Source organism: Acipenser ruthenus, chromosome 21 (assembly GCF_902713425.1).
Source record: "Acipenser ruthenus chromosome 21, fAciRut3.2 maternal haplotype, whole genome shotgun sequence".
Lineage (NCBI taxonomy): Eukaryota > Metazoa > Chordata > Actinopteri > Acipenseriformes > Acipenseridae > Acipenser > Acipenser ruthenus.
The window spans coordinates 28,286,818-28,307,740 of record NC_081209.1 but is presented as its reverse complement, the minus strand read 5'-3'; the positions used below and the strand labels follow the sequence as shown (position 1 = coordinate 28,307,740).

The following is a 20,923-nucleotide window of genomic DNA, read 5'->3' as shown; positions in this document are numbered from 1 at the left end:
TTGTCATATTCCTGTAGCTTCCAGCTACTCATTCACTGATCACTCAATGTATGTCAACTAATCAATTAACCAAGCAATTGCTATCAATAAACCAATATTAATCAATTACCAGTAATAACATTTGGAAATTAGCCAATATATCAATTACATATAATCAACAGCAGTTGATTTTTTCAATGCAAAGCCAGTTTGTGCAGTGCAGCGCCTCCTTCACAGCTGTCAATGGGTTTTGCTGGCCCTGCTTTTGACCAAGTTCACACTTCAGAAACGGCAGCTACATCAAAGCAGAGCAGCGGTGTGCAAGGTTAGCAGACATCGCTTTCTTCAAGAGCATCTCAAGTAAAAGTGAGCCTGGATAGGTGAGCCCACATGGAAATGTCAATGAGCACAGGTAGATTCAGAGTAGAAAAGGCAGGATGCATCACAGCACTGCATTCATCTGTGTTGCCACCTGGCCTGAAAACGACACGTTTCACTAAAGCGGTGTTAGCAGGCAGGCCGACTCCGCTCATTTGGTCTGGCGTGTGAAAATAGAGCCCTCGGTTAGAACACCTGCTGCACCATGCAAAGAATCAATCAACCAACAAACAAACCAACTAAATCAATCAACCAAGTTATCAACCAATCACACGCACCCCGAGTCTGCTTGGGGCCCGGCCTTGACTTTAAAGCACAGTGAGTGGACACACAGCTCCAGTGTGGTGCGTGTGTGTGTGTGTATGTGCGTGTGTGCGTGTGTGAGTGAGTGTGTGTCAGTGTGAGTGTGTCTGTGTCTGTGAGTCAGGTACCAGTACCTTGAGCTCGATGTGGAGGCTGTCTTCTGCCAGGCTGGTTCCCATGAGGCTTTGCTCCTCGGTAAGCTCAGTGATTTCGGTCAGTGGCAGGGAGGTGTCCTCCGGCCACGGTGACATCAGCGTCTCGAGCTCGTGGCAGTCGTGGCACTCCAGCTGGGTGGCGGGGGCAGGCCGGCCCTTGCGGTAGAGGGAGTGGGGACTGGTGGAGCTGTGCAAGTCTGAGCCCTGGGGAATCTCTCTGCACGAGGATAAATATCCAATTACCATCAATCAACCAGTTTGTAAACACACACACAGTGACTAAACTCTGACTTTACACCTGCAGCAAATCTGTGCAAAACAATCTGGATTGTGCAGAAAAAACGTAACATTCGGTCAATGTTTTAAAACAAGATGACAAGTATGTTTGTGATCGTGTCATGTATACAAGATAAATCAAGTTAGTTTCAGTCTGGTACACAAGTGGTGCGTGTTACACAGTGCATGTGACTCTTGAAGGCAGCTCATTCATTATGGGATGTTTGCAGCACAGTATCTCACAGGTTTAAAGCAGTATTTGCTATTTAAACTCCAAAGGCAATTTTCTTGCAATTAGATTAAATTGAATGCACATGTATAGTGTAATGCAATACAGACATTGAAAAAAGTCTTACAAATAAATCTAGTTAACCTTTGCTATGAGCAGCTGCCAAGCCAGCTCAGCAGATGCTGTTGTCTTTCTCTCAGAGGAATTAGGCTCTACAGCGAGCCCCCATCCTCCAGTATGAAGTGACTGGGTTACTGGAACAGGTTTCTTCAAATTGAACGTACACGAAGGAGTACATGTTTCCTCTTTATGAGGAAGCACATGAAAAACACATTCTCCTTACAGCTTCGGCCAAAGTAAACACATTTCCCATGAAGAATGGAAAAGAAGTTGCACAGGACCCATTTGAAACATGTCTCAAAGTGTCCTGGTTAAAATACATCCCAATGGGAACTATCAATAACCCTCCCCCAATGTTGACTGTCTTAGTATAATGTGGTCACCCGATCATGAATATTCTGCTAAGATTTCTTTGAGTTCTTACTTAACGCAGTATTGATTTGCTGTGCAGATTAACAGTGGTTTTGTAGACTGAATCAGTTCACCACATCCCTACACTGGCACTCTAATACTGACAAGACAAAACGATTCACTTCATTAACACAAAAACTCTGTAAATCCAATGCATGATTTTTAATCAAAGTGCAGCAAAACTTAATGGCTGTCCGCTTTTAAGAGCTGAGAGCAAATTAGATACATCAAATATACACTGTGCACGCGGAGTACATCAGCGCAAGCATCGGATTTCATTGCCTGTTATATTAACGATTTAGCTTTTAATGAGACGATACCCCCCCCGCCTCTATCCACGTGTAGCATCAAGAGATGGGGCTGACTGCACACAGGAATCAAAGTGAACCCCAGTCATGAATGAAACACTTTTCCTGATGAGCTGATGGAGCGCTCTGGTGCTGTTGGTGTCGGGCGGGACTCACCTCTGCTTGCTGGTGCGGAAGCTGACCCACATGCACAGCAGAATGCAGAGCAGCCCCAGACAGACCCCCACGATGATCCCAGTGACTGAGTGGACATCCAGGATATCTGGGAATCAGAGATGACAGCACATCAAGATCAGGGTGAGCACAGAGACATAGTGGTTTTAAACTAACTACATCCCTCTTAAAGAGCGTGCAGTGTGAAAAAATTCTGTGACTTTACAATGATAAAATTTATGCTTTTTTTCGCTCTCTCCATAACGTAGATATCTTACAGAATTCTGAAGCTGTTTGAACACAAACAGGATGTTACATCATAACAGCCACTAGCTTCCTCCTGCCTGAATGGAGACCAGGAGTTGAGGGATCCGCTACCAGAGCACACAGTGTACACAGTGACAAAGCTCAGGCAGACATTCTGCTGCAGGTCACAATTCAATGTGGAAATGTAACTTGTTCTTGTACAAAGGGAAACACAACATATTTAGGGGGCATACTGTGCAGAAGTGCATTCAAACTCATATTTTCTCCAGAATGACCTATACCTATGGACTCCATTCTCTGCAAAGCTATGCCAATGTAAGCATCTGCTTTTAGGCTGCAGCAGCACTGAAGACAGGGACTCACCCTTCCTTTAATTACTGCCTTTAACTAAACCCCATCAAAAACGAGTCTGGCAAAACACTGCGCAAGGATGCACCACTTCCCTGTAAACAAGCCTCCTCTGCTTGTGGGTACAGCCCTCCCAAACAGCTCCTTTTCTCCAAAGAACACGCTGGTAATTAAACACCCATTCGCTAAAGTGAATTAGGGTTTTTAAATTAACAACATGTGTGAGGAGGAATCTGGACCAGGATTTATCATACTCTGCTGGGACATGCCAGGGTTTGTCAAGCTGTTATTGGAAAGACTCAAGCAGTCAGGGAAGCAGCGAACCAGAAGACAGTAAAAAAAATAAAATAAAGGAAACGCAGAAACTGTTCTAAATGATAAAGTAAACTGCTCACAGTTGTGTACATGCTGTCAGTAGCTGTCACTTCATCTTCTCTGCAAAGTAATTGCTAGCGGTGCCCATAATATAAACCTGTTTGTAGCACAATATGCACAAAAACATAAAAAAGAGCCACATAATTCCCAGGGGGTGGAAAATCTTGCTGATGGGATGGTGGGGATGTTGTGCATATTCCACTCCAAGCTGTCAGGTACGTTTTGTTTTTTTCCACGCTGCTTTTCTTTTAGATGTAAAAGTTCACCCCGAACAGTGGGGGATAGAAACAGGCAGACACACCGGCACACCTTCAATGAAGAAAGATCCAAGCAGCTTTAACCCGTGTGTATAAATAGCAGGGCTGTGCTGTTCATCGTTACTTGGACTCGGAATTGCTTTTTCAGCAGGTGTTCAATGAATCGATTCATTAACGCGTTGATATCAAAAGCTGTCCTTCCCTCAGTTTACAATTGAGTACCAATCAAAGGCAATTAACTTCAGTTTTAATAGCACTGTCAATTTTACTGCTGTACTGGCATCCCAAGGCCGTAAACGGACTCCGTTCCGAGTACGAGTAGCAGCACACCCCTAGTAAACAGGGGGCAGGGGGATAGAATATTTCACAGTATTTACCCCAATTAGGGATAGAAAAGCTAAGACTTCCTGTGGGTTTATCAGCAGCGACCGCTTTATGAAAAGCCCTGCAGACTGAGATGTTAATACAAGTAAACCTCCACATTCCCTCAACCTGTCTTTGAGGTCCGGAGAACAGCGGCCGCAGATTTCATTACCAGGCTCGGGGTGTTTCTCCGGGAGGGCGTGTGCTTCCTTCACCTGTGAATAGGGCCCGGCTCCCATCACCGTCTTTGCACCCATCTTGAAGAAATACCTGGTGCCGCTTTCCAGACCCTTGACCTCCGCGCTGAAGATGTTCCCTGGTAGGGAGCGAGACAGAATGGAGACCCAACAGAGCCTGCGATTAAACTGCTAGCTTTGGACGCTTTGCAGTGACAGACTGCATGAAATAACTCAAAAGGCAAGAAAAGAAATTAAAAAAGGTAAAATGAAATCTTCAAAGAATCTTTGAAGATATATTTTTGCCTGCCAGGGACTAGTTTTAAAACATGATCCTGACAACAGCCTAAGAATGCACAGCAGAGGCGTTCAAAGTGAACCCTTGTACTGTGCTGTCATTCTGCACTAGCTACCATGAAACTGCCCTATACTGCTGTTAAACGAGCCAGCTGTTTCGTGAGTGTCAAACAGACTATCTTTCTTGAAATCAGTTCAATGTTCATGAATGTGGCCCAACAGGCACAGAAGACCCCTCAGTCATTTTGACTCACCCTCTCGGGACAGCGAGCTCCACATGCTGTCTGGCTGGGTGCTGTTGGAGTTGTAGAGGACCACGTACTCCACAATGAGCCCATTGGGCTCCAGGGGGGGCTGCCAGCGCACCAGCACAGAGTGGGGGCCCAGGGGGCTCAGCTGCAGCTCTGAGGGGGGCGAGGACGGCCCTACAAAACACACAGTAATCAAGAGGAGGCACTGATTAATACAACTGCTTTTTTACATCCCTCAATCCACCCATCCTTGTAACACATATAGACACACATCGACACACACAAGCACGCACAAGATAAATGTTCACGTAATGCTTCTTTGTCTCTACAAAAAAAAAACCCCACAAAACTAATGAGAAACAATGACGTTAAAGCACAATTAAATTACTGCAGTTTGTCTTCAAAAGGTAGTGCATGAAGAAAGCTGTAGGAGATTGAATGAAATCCTATCATCATTGTTGCCTTGAGCCAGTTTATGCATGTGATTTATAATTATTTGAACACTCGCCGAAGGTAAATGCAACATGATGTGTATTACAGATGAATATAAATTGCAGTTCTCTGTAGCAGTAAAACACGAAGGCAGAACATGCCCTGTAGCCAGAGCCCCACATGAATACAAGGTGGGCTACCCTCTATAGCAATAATCCCAGAGTGTGAATTATTGAGATCAAGAAATAAAAACACAAGGTTCTTGTATATTTCATATCCCAGCCATGCCCTGGACCTGATAAACTGACCTGCCCCACTGCCTGTCCAGTGCCTGTGTGACTAATTACTGCACTGGCTCAAAGACAATCAAGCTGAAACCAAGAAACCTGTGTGTACAACAATAGCGCTACTGTGACGAGCCACTGCTTTGGATAAGCCTTGAAAACTAAGTGTGAAGAATTGGACACCAGAGAGACATCAGAGGCTCAGATACTCTGAAGATTAGATCTGAAGGCAAAACAGATGGAAGACCCACAGGGGCCATCATTCATCTTGCTCTGTGCACCACGAACTTCCCTCACGCCAGTATGGGGCAAATATGTTACTTTATTTACTAGTGCCAAGAAAATAAAAGACAGGGAATAAAAAGAAATGAATGAATGCATTTATTGTGATGAACACTGCATCAGAACTCAGGCTGGGAATCACAGCAGGGGTGCTAGGAGTAAGCGCCCAGTGCAGCCCAGCTACCCCCCGATAAATACAGCTCACAATGAGTCCTCTCAAGCAACAAAAACATCAGCGTGCAATGCAGAAGAATGAGATACAGTGTATCACTTGTATTAGTGCAAAATGAATTTGGACTATACGTTACAATAGCATCGTCTCAGGTACTATTTAATCCAAATCGGCATCAATACCAAAGGTTTGAAAATTGAAGTAACAAACAAATCTGAAAAAAAAGATAACACTAACATTTATTTTTCCTTTCAGAAGACACAGGGAGGCAGGGAGGGAGGGAGGGAGGGAGGGAGGGGGCTTTCCACTGATCCAACAGAATGAAAATTGGGCCTAGAGTTGATTAAATTGGATGTAATTTATTTTTCTTTGCAGTGCCTACAACTGATCAATAACTAACGCCGGAGAGCTACAGGAAAGTGATTTATAACTTTCACTGCCAACAGACCAAGAGGCTGGCAGGCAATACGTATTACTGAATACAGGCTAACCATGCATACCCCACTTTCAAAACAGGAGACAGACAGAGAGAGAGAGAGAGAGAGAGAGAGAGAGAGAGAGAGAGAGAGAGAGAGAGAGAGAGAGAGAGAGAGAGGATGGACAGAGACAGAGACAGAAAGAGGGGGGAGAGAGAGAGAGAGAGAGAGAGAGAGAGAGAGAGAGAGAGAGAGAGAGGGGGGAGAGAGGGTCAGAGACAGAGACAGAGACAGAAAGAGGAGAGAGAGAGAGAGAGAGAGAGAGACAGAGACAGAGACAGAGACAGAGAGACAGCTGTATTAGGGAATAGTCACCATGGCCGTGGCTGGTGACAGAATTCAATCACAGTGACTATTTCCATATGCAGCTCCCTGTGCTAACATCTCACTCACACACTCAGGGTCAGTTGTGTACTCACTGTCGGGTAGGGTCGACTGCTCCACCACTTTGCTAAAGGGGCCGTCCACCCCCACTGCGTTGGACTGGACTGCCAGCTCATACTTAGTGTAGGGCTTGAGCCCGGTGAGAAGGATCTGCTCTTCAGAGCTGCACAGACAAGAAGAGAAAGAGAGACCCATGTTTAGCACAGCCAGCACTGTGGCACAGGGATTCAAAACACAGTCCAGTAAAGAATCTGCAGGTAGTGCTTCTTTTCATCAAGATCACCTACACGATGTTGGATCGCACCACTAACCTCTCTGGGATGCTGAAAAGTTGTTTTACTGGTACTACAAGTGGAAAAGAAGGGATGTACTTGGACCTAGCAGCAGAATGATACTTAAACAAGAATCCCACTAGAATCTGCATAGACAATTACACATTTAAAAAAGGAGATGTCGCAGTCAATCTCATATCCCTGACAGGTAATAAATCACCAGTGCAAAGCATGAATCTCGATCCGAACATGACCCTGCGTTCACCTGATGTAATAGGAGACTAGAGAGGCGTTTTTGACGCCCCAGGGGTTGCAGCGCACAGTGTAGTTCACGATCTTCACCGTGCTGAAGCTCGGTTTCTCCCACCTGAGCCAGATGGAGGTGGAGCTGTTGGACGCAGCGTGCACACTGCTGGGGGGCAGAGGGGGGACCTTCTGCACCGGGGGCTCTGAAACAGAACGAAAGCACTCTGAAAGCACGTTACTACTTTAACTACAGATTAGACCAACCAAAACCAGTCAGAAATACACAAATAGGTCCACTCCTTTTGTTCAGTTCCAATTGGAATGGAGTAAGTGAATGGGAATTGGGAATGGATTTTAAAAATGGAATTGAAACAAAAGTAAGTGACCCTCAACCCCGCTTGAGATTTCAGTATTTTGCGGGGCAGTCGATGGAAACAAGAATGCTTTGGATCCACTGTAGTGGACCCGGTTTAGCTGGGATTATTGGCAGCTCTGTCTGCTTACCCTCAACCTCTATAAGTGTCATCTTACCTCCCATAGTGAGCGGTGCCCTCTCTGTCCTGCCCTTCCACACAGCCGCATAGCCATCCTCATGCTTGCTGAAGGCCATGACCTTCACTTCATAGAGCCGGTCAGGGGCTGAAGAACACAATAGGGACCCTTAGTCACAGCTAGACTGGGTACAGTTGCTTTACTGAAGTTGATGCTGTGCCTCCAGTAGGGGGCAGCATTTAGCATGAACAGGGAGCAATAGAGCACAGCAGGCTACACTGGGATTGCATGAAAGGTGATCATCATCAGGTGAAAAAGCACTTGTAGATAAAGAAAAAACAAACACATTTGTTTTTTACTATCAATTCTAAAATGAAACAAAACAGCATGCCGATCAAAGACCTGCCACAACATCACACTGATTTATTCCTTACATATCGAGCAGACATCCATTCATTTTAGCAATCTTGTTCATGAATTGAAAATGTAATGTGGGATTTAATGCAACTGAACGTGAAATACTGTACAATGTGTCATTCACTCATGATGCAATTTGTTTAGATTCAATTGCAATGACAAGTTATGGGACTACATTGTTGTTAATGACAAGAATTGAACAAAGTGAGTTTTTAAACTCTGTTCACAACTGAAAGGCATCAGAAATAATAGCTGTCCCCTTTCAGCAAAGACTCCAATAAGAATGTTTACATTATTAAACACCTAAGTGCTTTCGGCTCAGAAAGAAAATGCTTTAAGGTACTGCATGGGTTTGGGATGAAAGCTATAAGACATTCAAGTGTGCTGACGTCTGACCGCAGACTGGCTCGACACGTCACTCTAATGCCTGTTTTGCAGGATGCCTCCTCTCTACAAAAGTAGCTGCTCCCAAAGCACTCGACTGGTTAGGAATTGCTTCAGCAATCCGAGTCTAACAATTATAAATAATGCAAATGTATCTTATTATTGCACATTAGCAGTGACAGCTTTAGTGAGACTTTCTAAAAACCTGAGCACTCGGGAGGGGTTGATTGATGAATGAAACAGATTTACAGTTATTCATTTTATTAGAAAAACGGTTTATTTTGAACACAGGGGTGGGGGGGCAGGTGAGCCAATGAATTAACCCAGTACTGCCCAATTCTGTCTGCTTACACTCTTAATTATCAGATGAATTTATCACCCATGTCATGATTAACAGCCTACCTCTGTTTCCACTGTCAATCCAATCGCCCAGCCCCCATCAAAACCAAAGTTATTGAAACCTGGAGGCAATGGTCCAGTCTGACCAGTAGGGGGCACTGGAGCAGGATGATGTGAACCCACGCCAGCCCACTTTACCCTCCTAACCCACTGGAACGAACAGGACTATGCATCACAACCTGTTGTCATTCAGCAAGACCAGGACTGAACCAGCTCCTGACTGCATGACTCACGGGTCACTTCCACGCTGCAGCTCCTTCACTGAATGAGCAATAAGTTCCTTATTTCTACTTTTTAAAACATCAGCAGTTTTTTTTTTATTTAATGCACTGAAGCAAGAGCTAGCAACCCCCACACCCCCTGCATGTCTTTCAAGAGTAATGCCTGCGTTTAAAGGCTGTATAGTCAGCCATTTACCCATGATTTAATAGATGCTGGTGGGATGTCTGAATCTGAATGCTTTTGAAATTAGCGAGATGATAGCTTCCCCCTTATTGTCTCGACACAGCAGCAGCCTGATGTTCTGAACCGTTTGCAGAATTTATTGAACCAAGCTGTGTGTGGATGAGAAGCAGGCTATGGTCCCAAGTTGCTTATAAGGATACTATTTATATCTCTGTATCTATGACATGCTGTCACCTCTGAAATGCAGCAGGGCTCAGGAGCTATCTTGCCGTTTCAGCAGTCGACTCCTTGGTGGATCCATTCATCACGCTGCAAAGAGACTACTGCTACTCATCAGTAACAGGTTGCTTTCTGAATCTGCGTTCTGTTATCAAGCAGCTCCCTGCTGCTCAACTTCATTCCTCCTGGGACACCAAACCCACTTTATTTTTGTATTATCCATGAAATAAATATTTCCAGTGCACATTAAAGAAAGCAAACACAGAATGCTTAAAAACACCACAGCAGAGGTCAGTACCAAGTAGGCAACCGGGACAGTTTTGGCTAGCGTGTCAGACGATGTAGCCTTCATTAGCCCAGCACTAATGCAAGAATGACCTTTTGATACCCTCAACAACTTCTGCTACGGAATGCCCGTGCCACATTTCATCACAATGGGTTGGGTGCCTTCATGACTGCGACACGTTTCATCACAATGGGTTGGGTGCCTTCATGACTGCGACACATTTCATCACAATGGGTTGGGTGCCTTCATGACCGCGCCACGTTTCATCACAATGGGTGGGTGCCTTCATGATTGTCCACAATGGGTTGGGTGCCTTCACTGCAACAGCCTGGCTGGGCTTCACTGTAGAATGGCTCATGCACACCTACAGGATGTGCTTGTATAGACTGGAAACACTCTCTGCTGGTCTTGCTTTATCACTTCTAAATACACAACATGTATAGGTATGCAGTTTTGCATACAAAATATATCATATGCAGTGTGAAGGGCAGAGTGTTCAGTTTTACTTCACCTGTTTCTCAGGATAACATTCTTATCCCTGTGAGAACATGCTGCCAGCAGCAAGGCAACACCCAGCCCGGCAGAGGAGATGGAAACGGATATTCAGTCACCCCAAGTAATTGGAACCAGTGGAATACAGAACGCTGGCGAGGACACTGAACAGTAGTAATAAAAGCTGGTCCTGTTTGTACAGCTTCTCAATAACCCAGCACAGTATATTGTTTCCCCCAGCACAGTACAGCGTTTACCTCAATCTGAACAAAAATGCCATCATTGGCAGCTGTCAGGCAGTGAAGCTGTACTTAGTTTGCAAAAATGCCTTTGTTACACATAGTACAGAAAGGGCTATTTAGTTCCTGAAGTCGTCGAGAGGGTGCTATCAGTCTAGAAAGACGTGCTTTTGTGAACAAAAACAAAACATCCCCATGTTCTCTCACTGAGGTGGCTCGTAAGATATGAGGACCACCTGCAAACTATTGGCAGATGGAGAAGTGCACATTGCAGTACTGTACAGGTCCTCTAGAAAGGAACCTAAGTAAATGTACTGTAGTCAGCAGCTACAGATTGAAGTGTAACACAAGGACAGGCTCCTCCAGTATATACAGGATTTGAGAACACTCTTGTAAGGTGAATGGGACTCACCTAGGCCAGTGATCTCATACTGCTTCACTTTCTTTTTCAGCCTGATGGGTGAACTGGCCCAGGTCCCCTTTCTTGGAGGGTCTGGCGGATCCTCACTGGCCAAATTCTCAAGCTCCGCCTCCCGGTAATACAGCTTGTATCCAGAGATCTGCGCGTGATTGGATGGTGGCTGCCACATGACGTGAAGGGAGTCCATCTTGGCCCTGACCTTCAGTTCCAGGGGAGCAAAGAGAACTAGGAAAGAAAATAACCAAAGATCAAGCAAGGTCAGCGAGTTTAAACAAGCGCTAGTCTTAGAGGACAGGGTTACGAAGGGCAAAGGGGATTCTGATGAGTTTCAAATAATAAAACAAAAAAGATGTTATACTGCACTAGATCTATCACTAGAGGTTGCCAAGGTAATTCTCTCTAGACAACCAATAAATTGTGATTCCTGCGATTTTCATGCCATATGAAGGACTATGAAACATAAAAAACCGTTCTCCAACCCCGATTCTGGGGAATTCAGGTCAACCAAGGCTTAAAGATTCTTTATTGTATTCCAGCATAACAAAATAAATAAAAACAGCAGCACTCACATATGACCTCCTGACACTTTTGCAAAGCATGTGTCTATCAAAGTAAGAAACAAACAAAAAGAAACGACTGGCACACAGGGGCTTGCTTCAGGTCTGTGCTAAGGGCGGAACGATTCATCACAGATCGATGAATCGGGATACTTTCTTTAACTGATATATCGTATCATATAGTGATACAAGAACAAAAGCACAGCACAGCTCTATGAAGTTCACCAAGTGCTCCTTGAATGAAGAACAAGTGTTTCTTATAGTTGGTATGAATACATACCCTCCCTATCTAGTTGAAGTTTTAGTTTGACAAAATAGCCCATTGTTAAATTATCATTTGATCTTATTATGCATCATACAATAGCCAATCTGGGCCATCGCATGTATTGTGACCTGCATATTGTGACACCTATCGCATTGCCCCTAGCTTGTGCTGGGCGGGGGGCTGGTTCTCTTACTGACCCATGGTCTGGTTGTCCCTGTCGGGGGTCCGGTGTTGTGTCCACTCAGAGGGGTCTCCGAAGCCAGCGCTGGTTCCCGCTGCAATCCGCACCTTGTACGTCTTGTTGGGGTGCAGTGAATGAAGGGGGACCTGCGTTTCGTTTCCAGCCACTTCAATGGAATAGATCTGATCTACTGGAGGGGAAAGAATCAAAGAAGGGCGCTCGCTGCTCGCTATCAAATACATGCCGTCCTGATTTAATATACACATATATATTAAACAAGTGCAAAATAAAACAGTAATGCAACTGCTCCTTTTGAAGCCGTTTCTTGCTGGATTTCTACATGTCCAATGGCTCCACTCACCCTCCTCCACTGTGCAGTAGTCGATCCTGTACTTGGTCACCTTGCCCTGGCTCAGCTCTGCGGAGAGGGGGAACCACATGACGCGGATGTCGGTCGGAGTCGTGCTCAACAGGGACAGCTGAGGCGGGGCACTGGGGACTGGGGAGGGGAGCAGAAGCAGGAGAACACTTTAGGAAAGGTGTGCTTGTAAAGCCTCACTTAGGTACGACTAAAGTCTTGTCATGCAGGTAAACCATTGCAGTCATGCCTGTGCTTTAGTGCATTGCACCGCTCATATAAAGCAGTTGTAAAACTCCAGGGACATTCCTCAGTTTTCTTACAGGCCAACAGGCCAAATGCAGGTTTAGGTCACCAACTAGTTTGGTTTTACCAATAGATAAGAGTTTTTCCATCCAAAAGAGGAGAAATAGTAATGCCGATTTTACCAGTAAATCAGGAGACGTGTACCCACCATCCTCCGAGGTGTGGACAGTGACCGAGTTAGACGTCCGACTGGCGCCCAGCGGGGAATAAGCCACCACGTAGAAGGTATAATTCGTGTTGGGCTCCAAGTCTTTCACCTGAAACTCAGTGGTGTCGTTGTTCACTGCAAACTGGTTTTCCACGTTATCCGTGCCTCCTACGGGGAGAGGAAAATAAGAATGCAAATAAATGAGACTTGTTTTGGAGCAAGCCAATGATACTGAGGGCTGAAGAACAGGCACTAACAGCTATGCTTGTTCTTGTACTTGCTCCAGTCCTGGTTACTAGGAAGCAGACTGACTGGGATTAAAATTCCCTTACCTGCAGCCCTCTGGTAGTGCAGGGAGAAGCCGATGATCCGTTCGCTGTTGTGCTCGGGCCGCTCCCAGGTCACCAGGACGGCGGTGCTGGACAGGGTGGAGGCCGACACGCTGTGGGGGTTGCTGGGAAGCCCCTCGCGGACGATGACCGAGAGCCTGGCAGTGGCGCAGGCTGTGCCCAGGTTGTTCTCGGCGATGCACTGGTAGTATCCGGAGTCCTCCACCCCGATCTGGTTGATTACCAGGCTGCCGGAGCTCTGGATTTTCACCCGCCCGTTGGAGTGGATGGGCTGGCCGTTCTTCATCCAGGTGATGGCAGGGGCCGGCTCCCCAGACGCCTTGCACACGAAGCGGCCTGTGCTGGCCCGCGTCCGTGAGATGGTTTCGGGCAACTGCGTAATGACCGGGGGAGCTGGAGGGTGAAAACACAGACAACCAAGGCTCAACCACTGCACTAGTTCACACTTCTGCAATTGTAGTCGTTATTGAGGTTCTAATTTGCACATGGGCCCGGCCAATACGGCACACAATCTGCACAAATGCACAATAATTAATAACACTAACAACATTCTGATTCAGGATGTGATCAGCATTGTAATAACACATGGGCCACAGCTAGCACATATTAGACATAGTTTGTTTGGAACTCAAACAACCCTACTTTAACTAAACGGTCAAATAACCCAATACAAAGACATCCTTCTGTCACTGACATATATAACTGGAATGCGATCTTAATATGTACCAGTATATATTAAGGATGCCCTGATAGACCCTCCCCCATACTAGCTCACACTTACCCAGTACTCGCAGCGTGGCTGCAGCATTCACAAACTGCCGGGTCTTCGGCTTGTTGGCTCGACAGACGTACACCCCAGCGTGGTAGGACTGGGTATCAGCAATCAGAAGGTTCGTGGACAGAACTACAGCATCGGTGGCAATGGGCTTTCCATCTGCACAAACAGGATGTGCAAACCGTAAAACTACCCATACTGACACATATACTAAAGAGGTGAACTTCAGTTTTCAGTGATTGAATCTGAACCAACTTCTCCATGGTCTCTTCTCCAATCCTATTTTGCATTCTTTTAAAAAAGAGAAATCCTGGCTTATCTAACTACGCCCCATTCCTCTTCCTGCACCCAACCTGCTCTGTTTAGGTATAAAGCATCTTGCTCTCAAGACTGGGGTTAGGAAAACAAGACCTTTACTGGCTTATGGTTAGATTACTGGTGCCAGTCAACAGTCTTCTTCAGCTTTCAAGTAGGCGAAACTATCAAAACAAAGCAGAAACAGATGTCCTTGATTTGGAAGGCGGCTTTTTAAATGACGTCAAAGCGGCCTGCGGTGACCCTAGATCCGTCACCCCTGACCTTTGACACCTCCGTCTCGTAACGCTGGCACAGCGATTCCAGATCAAAGGGACGGGCGCAGCGCCGGCCTGGACGTGTTCTGCAGATGAAGTCACTTAAGCAGTGTTGTTGTTACTCAGGTCATTAAATCTACTCCAGTTCATTTTAGCAGCTCCATTATCACAGCTTTTAAGGCAACGTGCTTTATCAATATTTCAAACAGGTACAAGCAGAACAGACCAGAGAAACAGAACTCAGGATACCTTTCATAATTCAAACTGATCCTCTATCGAGGTGTATGGATAGCCCTCCCTACACTTGCTGACAGTGTGTACTGTTATATAATAAGAATGAACGTCACACTGTCACGCATTTCTTTGTGTTTGTAAAGATCTTTGCAACAACACACAGTAAACGTTCTAGCTACAGACTGCTAAGTCACAAGATGTGTGCTGAATTCTCCCCCTTTCTCTTGTACACACTGCATTCCTCCCACACTAAAAACAACACTGACTGTCAAACTGAGCAAGACACCTGGTTTTGAAAAAAAAAAAACCCTGTTTCACAAGCCAGAGGAGGCAAGTCATCCATACCTTTAGTAAAACAACAGGCATTCCTGCAATCAGCTGCAATGATGGGGCCCAGCTGCACTGTCACATGATTCACTGTAGCAGTGTGGGTCTGTAATACTGCAAGGCCAGCGGAGAGCTTGATCTGATTAGGCAAAGCAACCCAAGGGCAGGGCTGGAATTGAAGAACGCGTGCCCTGCCAGGGGCGGACCACTGTATCGCAAATATTAAAGCAGCCAAGGACAGGCTTCTGATGTTTTATAAGAGGCAGCACTTGTTAGCCATTGAGGTGAAGAAGATTATGCAAAACTATTTAACTGTGCATGAGGACTACCCATTGCAAAACCCATGCTACTGTGTCTAATGTGATTCCATTGCTTCCATTCCTTTAACCCCAAATGGAATGGATCCCCAGTGTGTCTGTGTGTGTTAATGCACAAAACATCTTCTATAGTACATTGTGAAACACCACTGGGCAGAACTTGCACATTAATAGATACAGAATGACAAAAGCAATGGCCACCTTTGACTTGGGTTGCATGCACCTGGAAACTAGCTGGCATGTCAAAGTCACCTCAACAGCGTCAAAGAGAAGAGATCCAAGTGAAGAGCTTAGTAAAGAGAGCCTACCCTGCCGGATCCAGGACACGAAGGGGGTGGGGTCTGCCTGGGCCATGCACTCCATCACCGCGGTCTTCCCTGCCACCACCGTCGTGTTTTTGGGGGCAGCGATGATCACCACGTCCCCCTGCCCCGATGGAGGACCTGCGGGACACAAGGAGAGCTTGATAATAAAACGAGGAGGGAGAACTTTAAAACACACCAGGGACGGGAATAAAAGACTCCCACTGCATAGCAGTTTGATCCATTCCTGGTTTTACTAGGATTTAATAAGACACATCTGAGCTTGTTATCTATACACTGTGGCTAATCAAGAGTGTTACATTAACAGCAATGGTGCAGTTACAGTAGGGACATATTCCCATTTAAACTGCAGTCTGCCCACTATTGAGCAAGTGGGAACGACACACTATCAAGTCATAAGGAGACTTACAGAGTATAATACATCACTCAAACAAACAACAGCAATACACCGCACTTGTTCCAAATCAAAGGAGCTGAAAAGGGCCCTCTAGTATAGCAACTATGGCTTTAAAAAGCATCTCTTGATAAACACACCGCTTTAAAAAGCACTTGCAAGCAATAGAGCGCCATTGCATGAAACCACGATGACAAGAGAGACACAAGTGTTGGCGCAACAATGCTGATTTCTTTACTTCAAAGCCATTCTGAGTAAAGCAAGTGAAAAGCACAGTTTTGTTTCTGAGCAGCAGAGTCATTTCAAGGCCTGCCTCTCATTTCAGGCTCGCAGTTCTGCAGCTCACTGGCTCACGTTGCCTCCCCTGTGTGACTCTGAGCCCCAGACACCTTTTCACAGCAAGCGAGTGGCCTTGTGTTGCAGAAACACTTGTGGCACGTCTGTCAGATATCAAGCATGTCAAGAGGCTGACAGCCGATGCTGGATGCTGCGGTGTGTGTGTGTGTGTGTGTGTGCGTGTGTGTGTGTGTGTGCGTGTGAGAGCGAGGCATGTTTAACCTGAAGCAGTTTAATCCAAACAAGATGTATGTTGATGTAACCCGAGAGGAATGTCAATAGCCATCTTCTGCCGCAAGAGCTTTCCATTTAACTACAAGGCAGATGGGAGATTTCACACAGTGCAGACGGCAGCTTCCGAATTAGGATTTCACACTTCGCCTGGCTTTAACACTACTTTTACAATTATTGTAATTTATTATAATTGAGGCAACCAAAGATTAATTGGATATTTACTGAAGAATGAAAGCTCCACCATGTTACTTATTATTTCAGTGATATCACACACACACACAATAAGCAATAAGGAAATGTAATTATTTTAATTCAGCACACCTGGGTAGACCCTATGAGATACAGATGTGATGTATTTTGTTTCAAAACCTAGAGAGTACAAGGCATTTGCTCACCAGTACAGTTTTAGTCAACTCCCCTGGTGATTTCTCGAATCGTCACCCCCACCTCGCACTCCTGTATTAACTGAAGCTTGGCCAGGGTGCTAGGCGGGAGAAGGAGAATGAGGGACCCCTGCAGAGCAGACTGGACAACTGCTGCGCACGCAGTGCCCTCTACTCCCAGCAGAGGGCACACTTACAAGACTGGAGAGAAGACGTTTACAAGCTTCGTATTTGTCCCAGTACAGCAGATTCTTTTCTGCACAGGTTTGCAGTGTGAATACAGTTTGTGTTTTCAAGTCGCGCCCTTTCGTTTTGTTCACAGTTCTCTTAACAAGCAGGCGTGTAAATGTAAACTTCATTATTTAGATCAACAAAGTCTCTGCTGCTGCTGCTGCTGACACAAGTTAGACCCATCCTCTAGCAATCATTTTGTTAATCTGAGGTGGTTTATTTCAACCTATATGTAAAATACAGCAGTTGGAAATGGCGAACACCTCCAAGTGACTTTATAGATCAAGAAAGGCTTGACAGTAAGATCTTTTTCAAAGAGGAGACGACTGCACAGCACTGTTTGGGAATTACGAAAAGCTATTAATGCATTGCGCCCCGAAATGAGAACAGGCTTGTTTCACCAAAGTGAAGAGATGATTTAAAAATCAGCCCTGTGTACATCTATGTTATAAGTATCTATGGTATAAGTATATTTTACACTAGTCCATTCAGTGCTGTTGTCTTCATTTGAAGACAGGCTACTTTGCCATTTGGAGCTTTTTAAACAGGCAGCGACCTGTTATTTTCATGTACATGCCTGTTAAAAACGTACTTTCATTTTGTTAACTGCAAAAGTTAAGTGTAAATGTAATGTACCAAGTAACATACATACAGCTGGTGGTGTGATTTTTTTTTTTTTTATAAAAGGAAAATTGATTTGGTCCTTCAGTTAAACCAGTTACTATTGCTATCTCAACGAAGTCGTCAGTGGGCAGTGTGCGTTGCTGAACTTGTCACCTGGACTAAGCTGCCATCTGCTTACAACGGCCAGTAAAACTGCCAACAGATTTCCAGCATCACAACATGTACATCAGGTGTTGTTAGTGCAGCAGGAAATTTAAGAACGGCTGAAAAGAGAAACCAAATCGGGGCCCACCCTAGACTGAACCTTGAACAGAACAGATGGACCTGGCCCAGCCCCAGCCCTGGCAGTGACCGGGGTGATTAACTGACCAGATTTAACACATGGTCTCTGAGATTAAATAAAAGAGCGGTGATTGGCAGACGTTTCTGAAACAGACACAAATCGGGCGTGGTTTAGGCATTAAGTAGACCAGCCCCCTGTAGTGGTACAGTAGAAATCCAATACTGTTACACTCACCTTTACACCGGTTATGTTTCAGCTCGGATGAAATGGTTGTTTAGTATTCTTAACCAAGAATGTTTTCTTTTTAAAATCTGCTTGTTTAAAGATACCTGTCACCATTCTGTGTGCACTAACCATCTGTAAGATAATGTTCATAACCCTTGTTTTAAAACAGCGTTATTATAATGATTTTGACATTTGCAAAGTGCTGTTGGGGGTGGTGGGTTGTTAGAATTGCAGGATATTGAAAGCTGAAAATGTTACTGTTGTCATGCTGGCTAGTGCGGTAAAGTGGGACAGAACAGAACAGATAGTGTCAGACGTACCCCAATATTGTGCTACACTTAAAGGCTTGTGCAAAGAGAATGACCTCAGCCAGTTTCATCATAATAGACAAGGTATATGTGAAACTCTGAAGCGTGACTCACGCCTGCTCCATCCCCAGCAGGGGAGAGTAAGAGGTAAGGAGTTAAGGAAATGGATTTCTTTAAGTGTGGTTTGGAAACAGTTGCCAGCAGCTTTGGCTGCTGTAGTTTCCGAAGCGCTGCCAAAAGCAATAAAGGGAGCGAGAGAGCAATAATGACTTGTCATTCATCTCTAATGACTGCAAAGAACAAAACAAAAACACTGGTCACAGATTCAAGTGGAATCAGTAACAGTTTACACAAGGCTTTTTATTATGTGTTAAATATACAAGGGTAGAATCATTTGCTGTCTTTCCAAACAGATCAAATGAATCCCATCCAAACTATAGGAAAAAACAAACAAACAAAAAAAAACTACCAATAAAAAACACAGTATGTCATTGTAAGATTACTCCTTTGAGTTTTAGGAGACATTGCAGTATAGATTGATCTAAAACAGCAGTTTTGTTAACCCCATTCAGTACCAAAGCAAGCTGTGTTTTTGGAATTTTGGAATTCTAAAATCAGTATTTATTCACACAACTTTTGCTGTTAAACAATATTATAGTAAGATATATTTAAAGAGAAAATGTAAATAACAGGTAGATGCCAGTTACAAATGCTCCAAAAATTAAAACTTGTCATATGAGAACATTGTCACTTAATGGCTTAACACAAAAGAGGCCAGATCTACCAAAATGACCCTTATCTGGGATCACTGCAGCCCAGTTAAATAACCTCCTGCGCTGAAAGTTAATTGCAAAACGTAATTTAAATAAAAGTGGAAAAGAAAATCAATGTCTTCCCGTAAACATGCATCAAACAAACTACCCAATTAACAACACTTGCTTTAAAAAGGTTCTTTGACTTCTAAAACATTAACCCGAGTCGATTGCTATTTTAGAGCTCAACAATAACTCAATTACCAAGCCAGATAACAACGTCCAACTTCACCCTTCAGAAAAACTAGACTCCCATTATACAAGTGCAAATACACGCTGCGCTGAACAACTGAGACACCCAGAGTACTGAACGCCCTGTACTGAAATCATGACACTTCTAATAAAAAAAATCCCAACTACACCTTCCATACATCACGTACTGCCTGGGATCACTACAGTCAACAAGCAGGCCTGGTACTCCACCAATGGCACCAGCAGGGTACTTTCTGGAGATCATTCTGTTCCTCATGAAGTGTGCTGCAATACAGCCTATACAATCACAGAAACCATGCAAACTGGACACATCATTTCCACTTGAACAATGCATGCTTCTACCAGTCATTACTGTAGAACCACACTCAAAGCGTGTGTGCACTGGTACAGTGAATTCAACAAAATCCTATTACATGCATAGAGAATGATTAAATCAAGCCCTGTAATAAATAGAGGCTCTCAATTCAAGTGCATTTTAGCTCTGACCAATCCATATACTGTAGCGGTGTCCTGGAAAGGCAGTCATTAGGGCTGCATTTCCACACATTTCATTAGGTGGGTGCTGTATCTGCCAGAGGCTAGTAATCAGATACAGAGTGCGAGTGTTCGCGAGAATCCTCCCAGGATGGCAGGAGGATTACCTTCATAATACAGTTTATTGATCTGCGGCACATTCTTCAGCTCCAAAGCTGATTACATTCTAATCTGGAGCGCACAGCTCGTGGAAACTTCTGACAGGTAATGCATGCAAAGCCAAGTCATTTCTTTTGAAGATACCAGACCATTCCTATTCAAATCTGATCTGTGATCATGAATCGTCTCCTAAACTCAAAACCGTCCCATCAGATCTCACAGTTGTGAGGATCATGGCAACAGTTGTATGCAAGCTGAACTCTTTCTACGACACATGCACAGTACCGTATGCGGCTGCTGGTTTACCTTCAGTGACGGTGAGCGCTGCGTCCTGGCTGTAGCGAGTCCGAGCCGCGTTCGCTGCCACACAGCGGTACACCCCCGCATCCTCTTCCTGCACATTGACAATCTGCAGGACACCGTTCGGGAGGGGGGTGAATCTGGAACGGGAAGGGAGAGACCTGGTCAGTATAAACCGTACTCACTCTAAAGTGTTACAAACTTGACATGCAAGAGGCCCTGGCAGTTTACATTACCCACCCCTAATTGTGATGCTGCTTCTTCCAGCTGTAGGTGTGAATACACT

General features: G+C 44.9%; 1 protein-coding gene across 2 annotated transcripts in view; it reads right to left on the bottom strand.

The window, feature by feature from the left end:
* The window catches only part of LOC131699159 (immunoglobulin superfamily DCC subclass member 4-like), a 53,965-nt gene that overhangs the window by 9,547 nt on the left and 23,495 nt on the right, over positions 1-20,923 (bottom strand). Inside the window, exons 4-18 of one of the 2 annotated variants that reach the window (XM_058995434.1) lie at positions 20,644-20,777; positions 15,647-15,781; positions 13,895-14,047; positions 13,096-13,506; positions 12,764-12,931; positions 12,313-12,450; positions 11,968-12,138; positions 10,940-11,173; positions 7,726-7,833; positions 7,214-7,397; positions 6,712-6,839; positions 4,650-4,820; positions 4,095-4,238; positions 2,316-2,421; positions 795-1,032 (exon numbers count right to left, since the gene is read on the bottom strand). In XM_058995434.1, the coding sequence (XP_058851417.1) occupies positions 795-1,032; positions 2,316-2,421; positions 4,095-4,238; positions 4,650-4,820; positions 6,712-6,839; positions 7,214-7,397; positions 7,726-7,833; positions 10,940-11,173; positions 11,968-12,138; positions 12,313-12,450; positions 12,764-12,931; positions 13,096-13,506; positions 13,895-14,047; positions 15,647-15,781; positions 20,644-20,777 (2,623 nt within the window). Of the gene's footprint in view, positions 1-794; positions 1,033-2,315; positions 2,422-4,094; positions 4,239-4,649; positions 4,821-6,711; positions 6,840-7,213; positions 7,398-7,725; positions 7,834-10,939; positions 11,174-11,967; positions 12,142-12,312; positions 12,451-12,763; positions 12,932-13,095; positions 13,507-13,894; positions 14,048-15,646; positions 15,782-20,643; positions 20,778-20,923 lie in introns of both variants that reach the window. The other variant, XM_058995433.1, reaches the window with a different exon arrangement.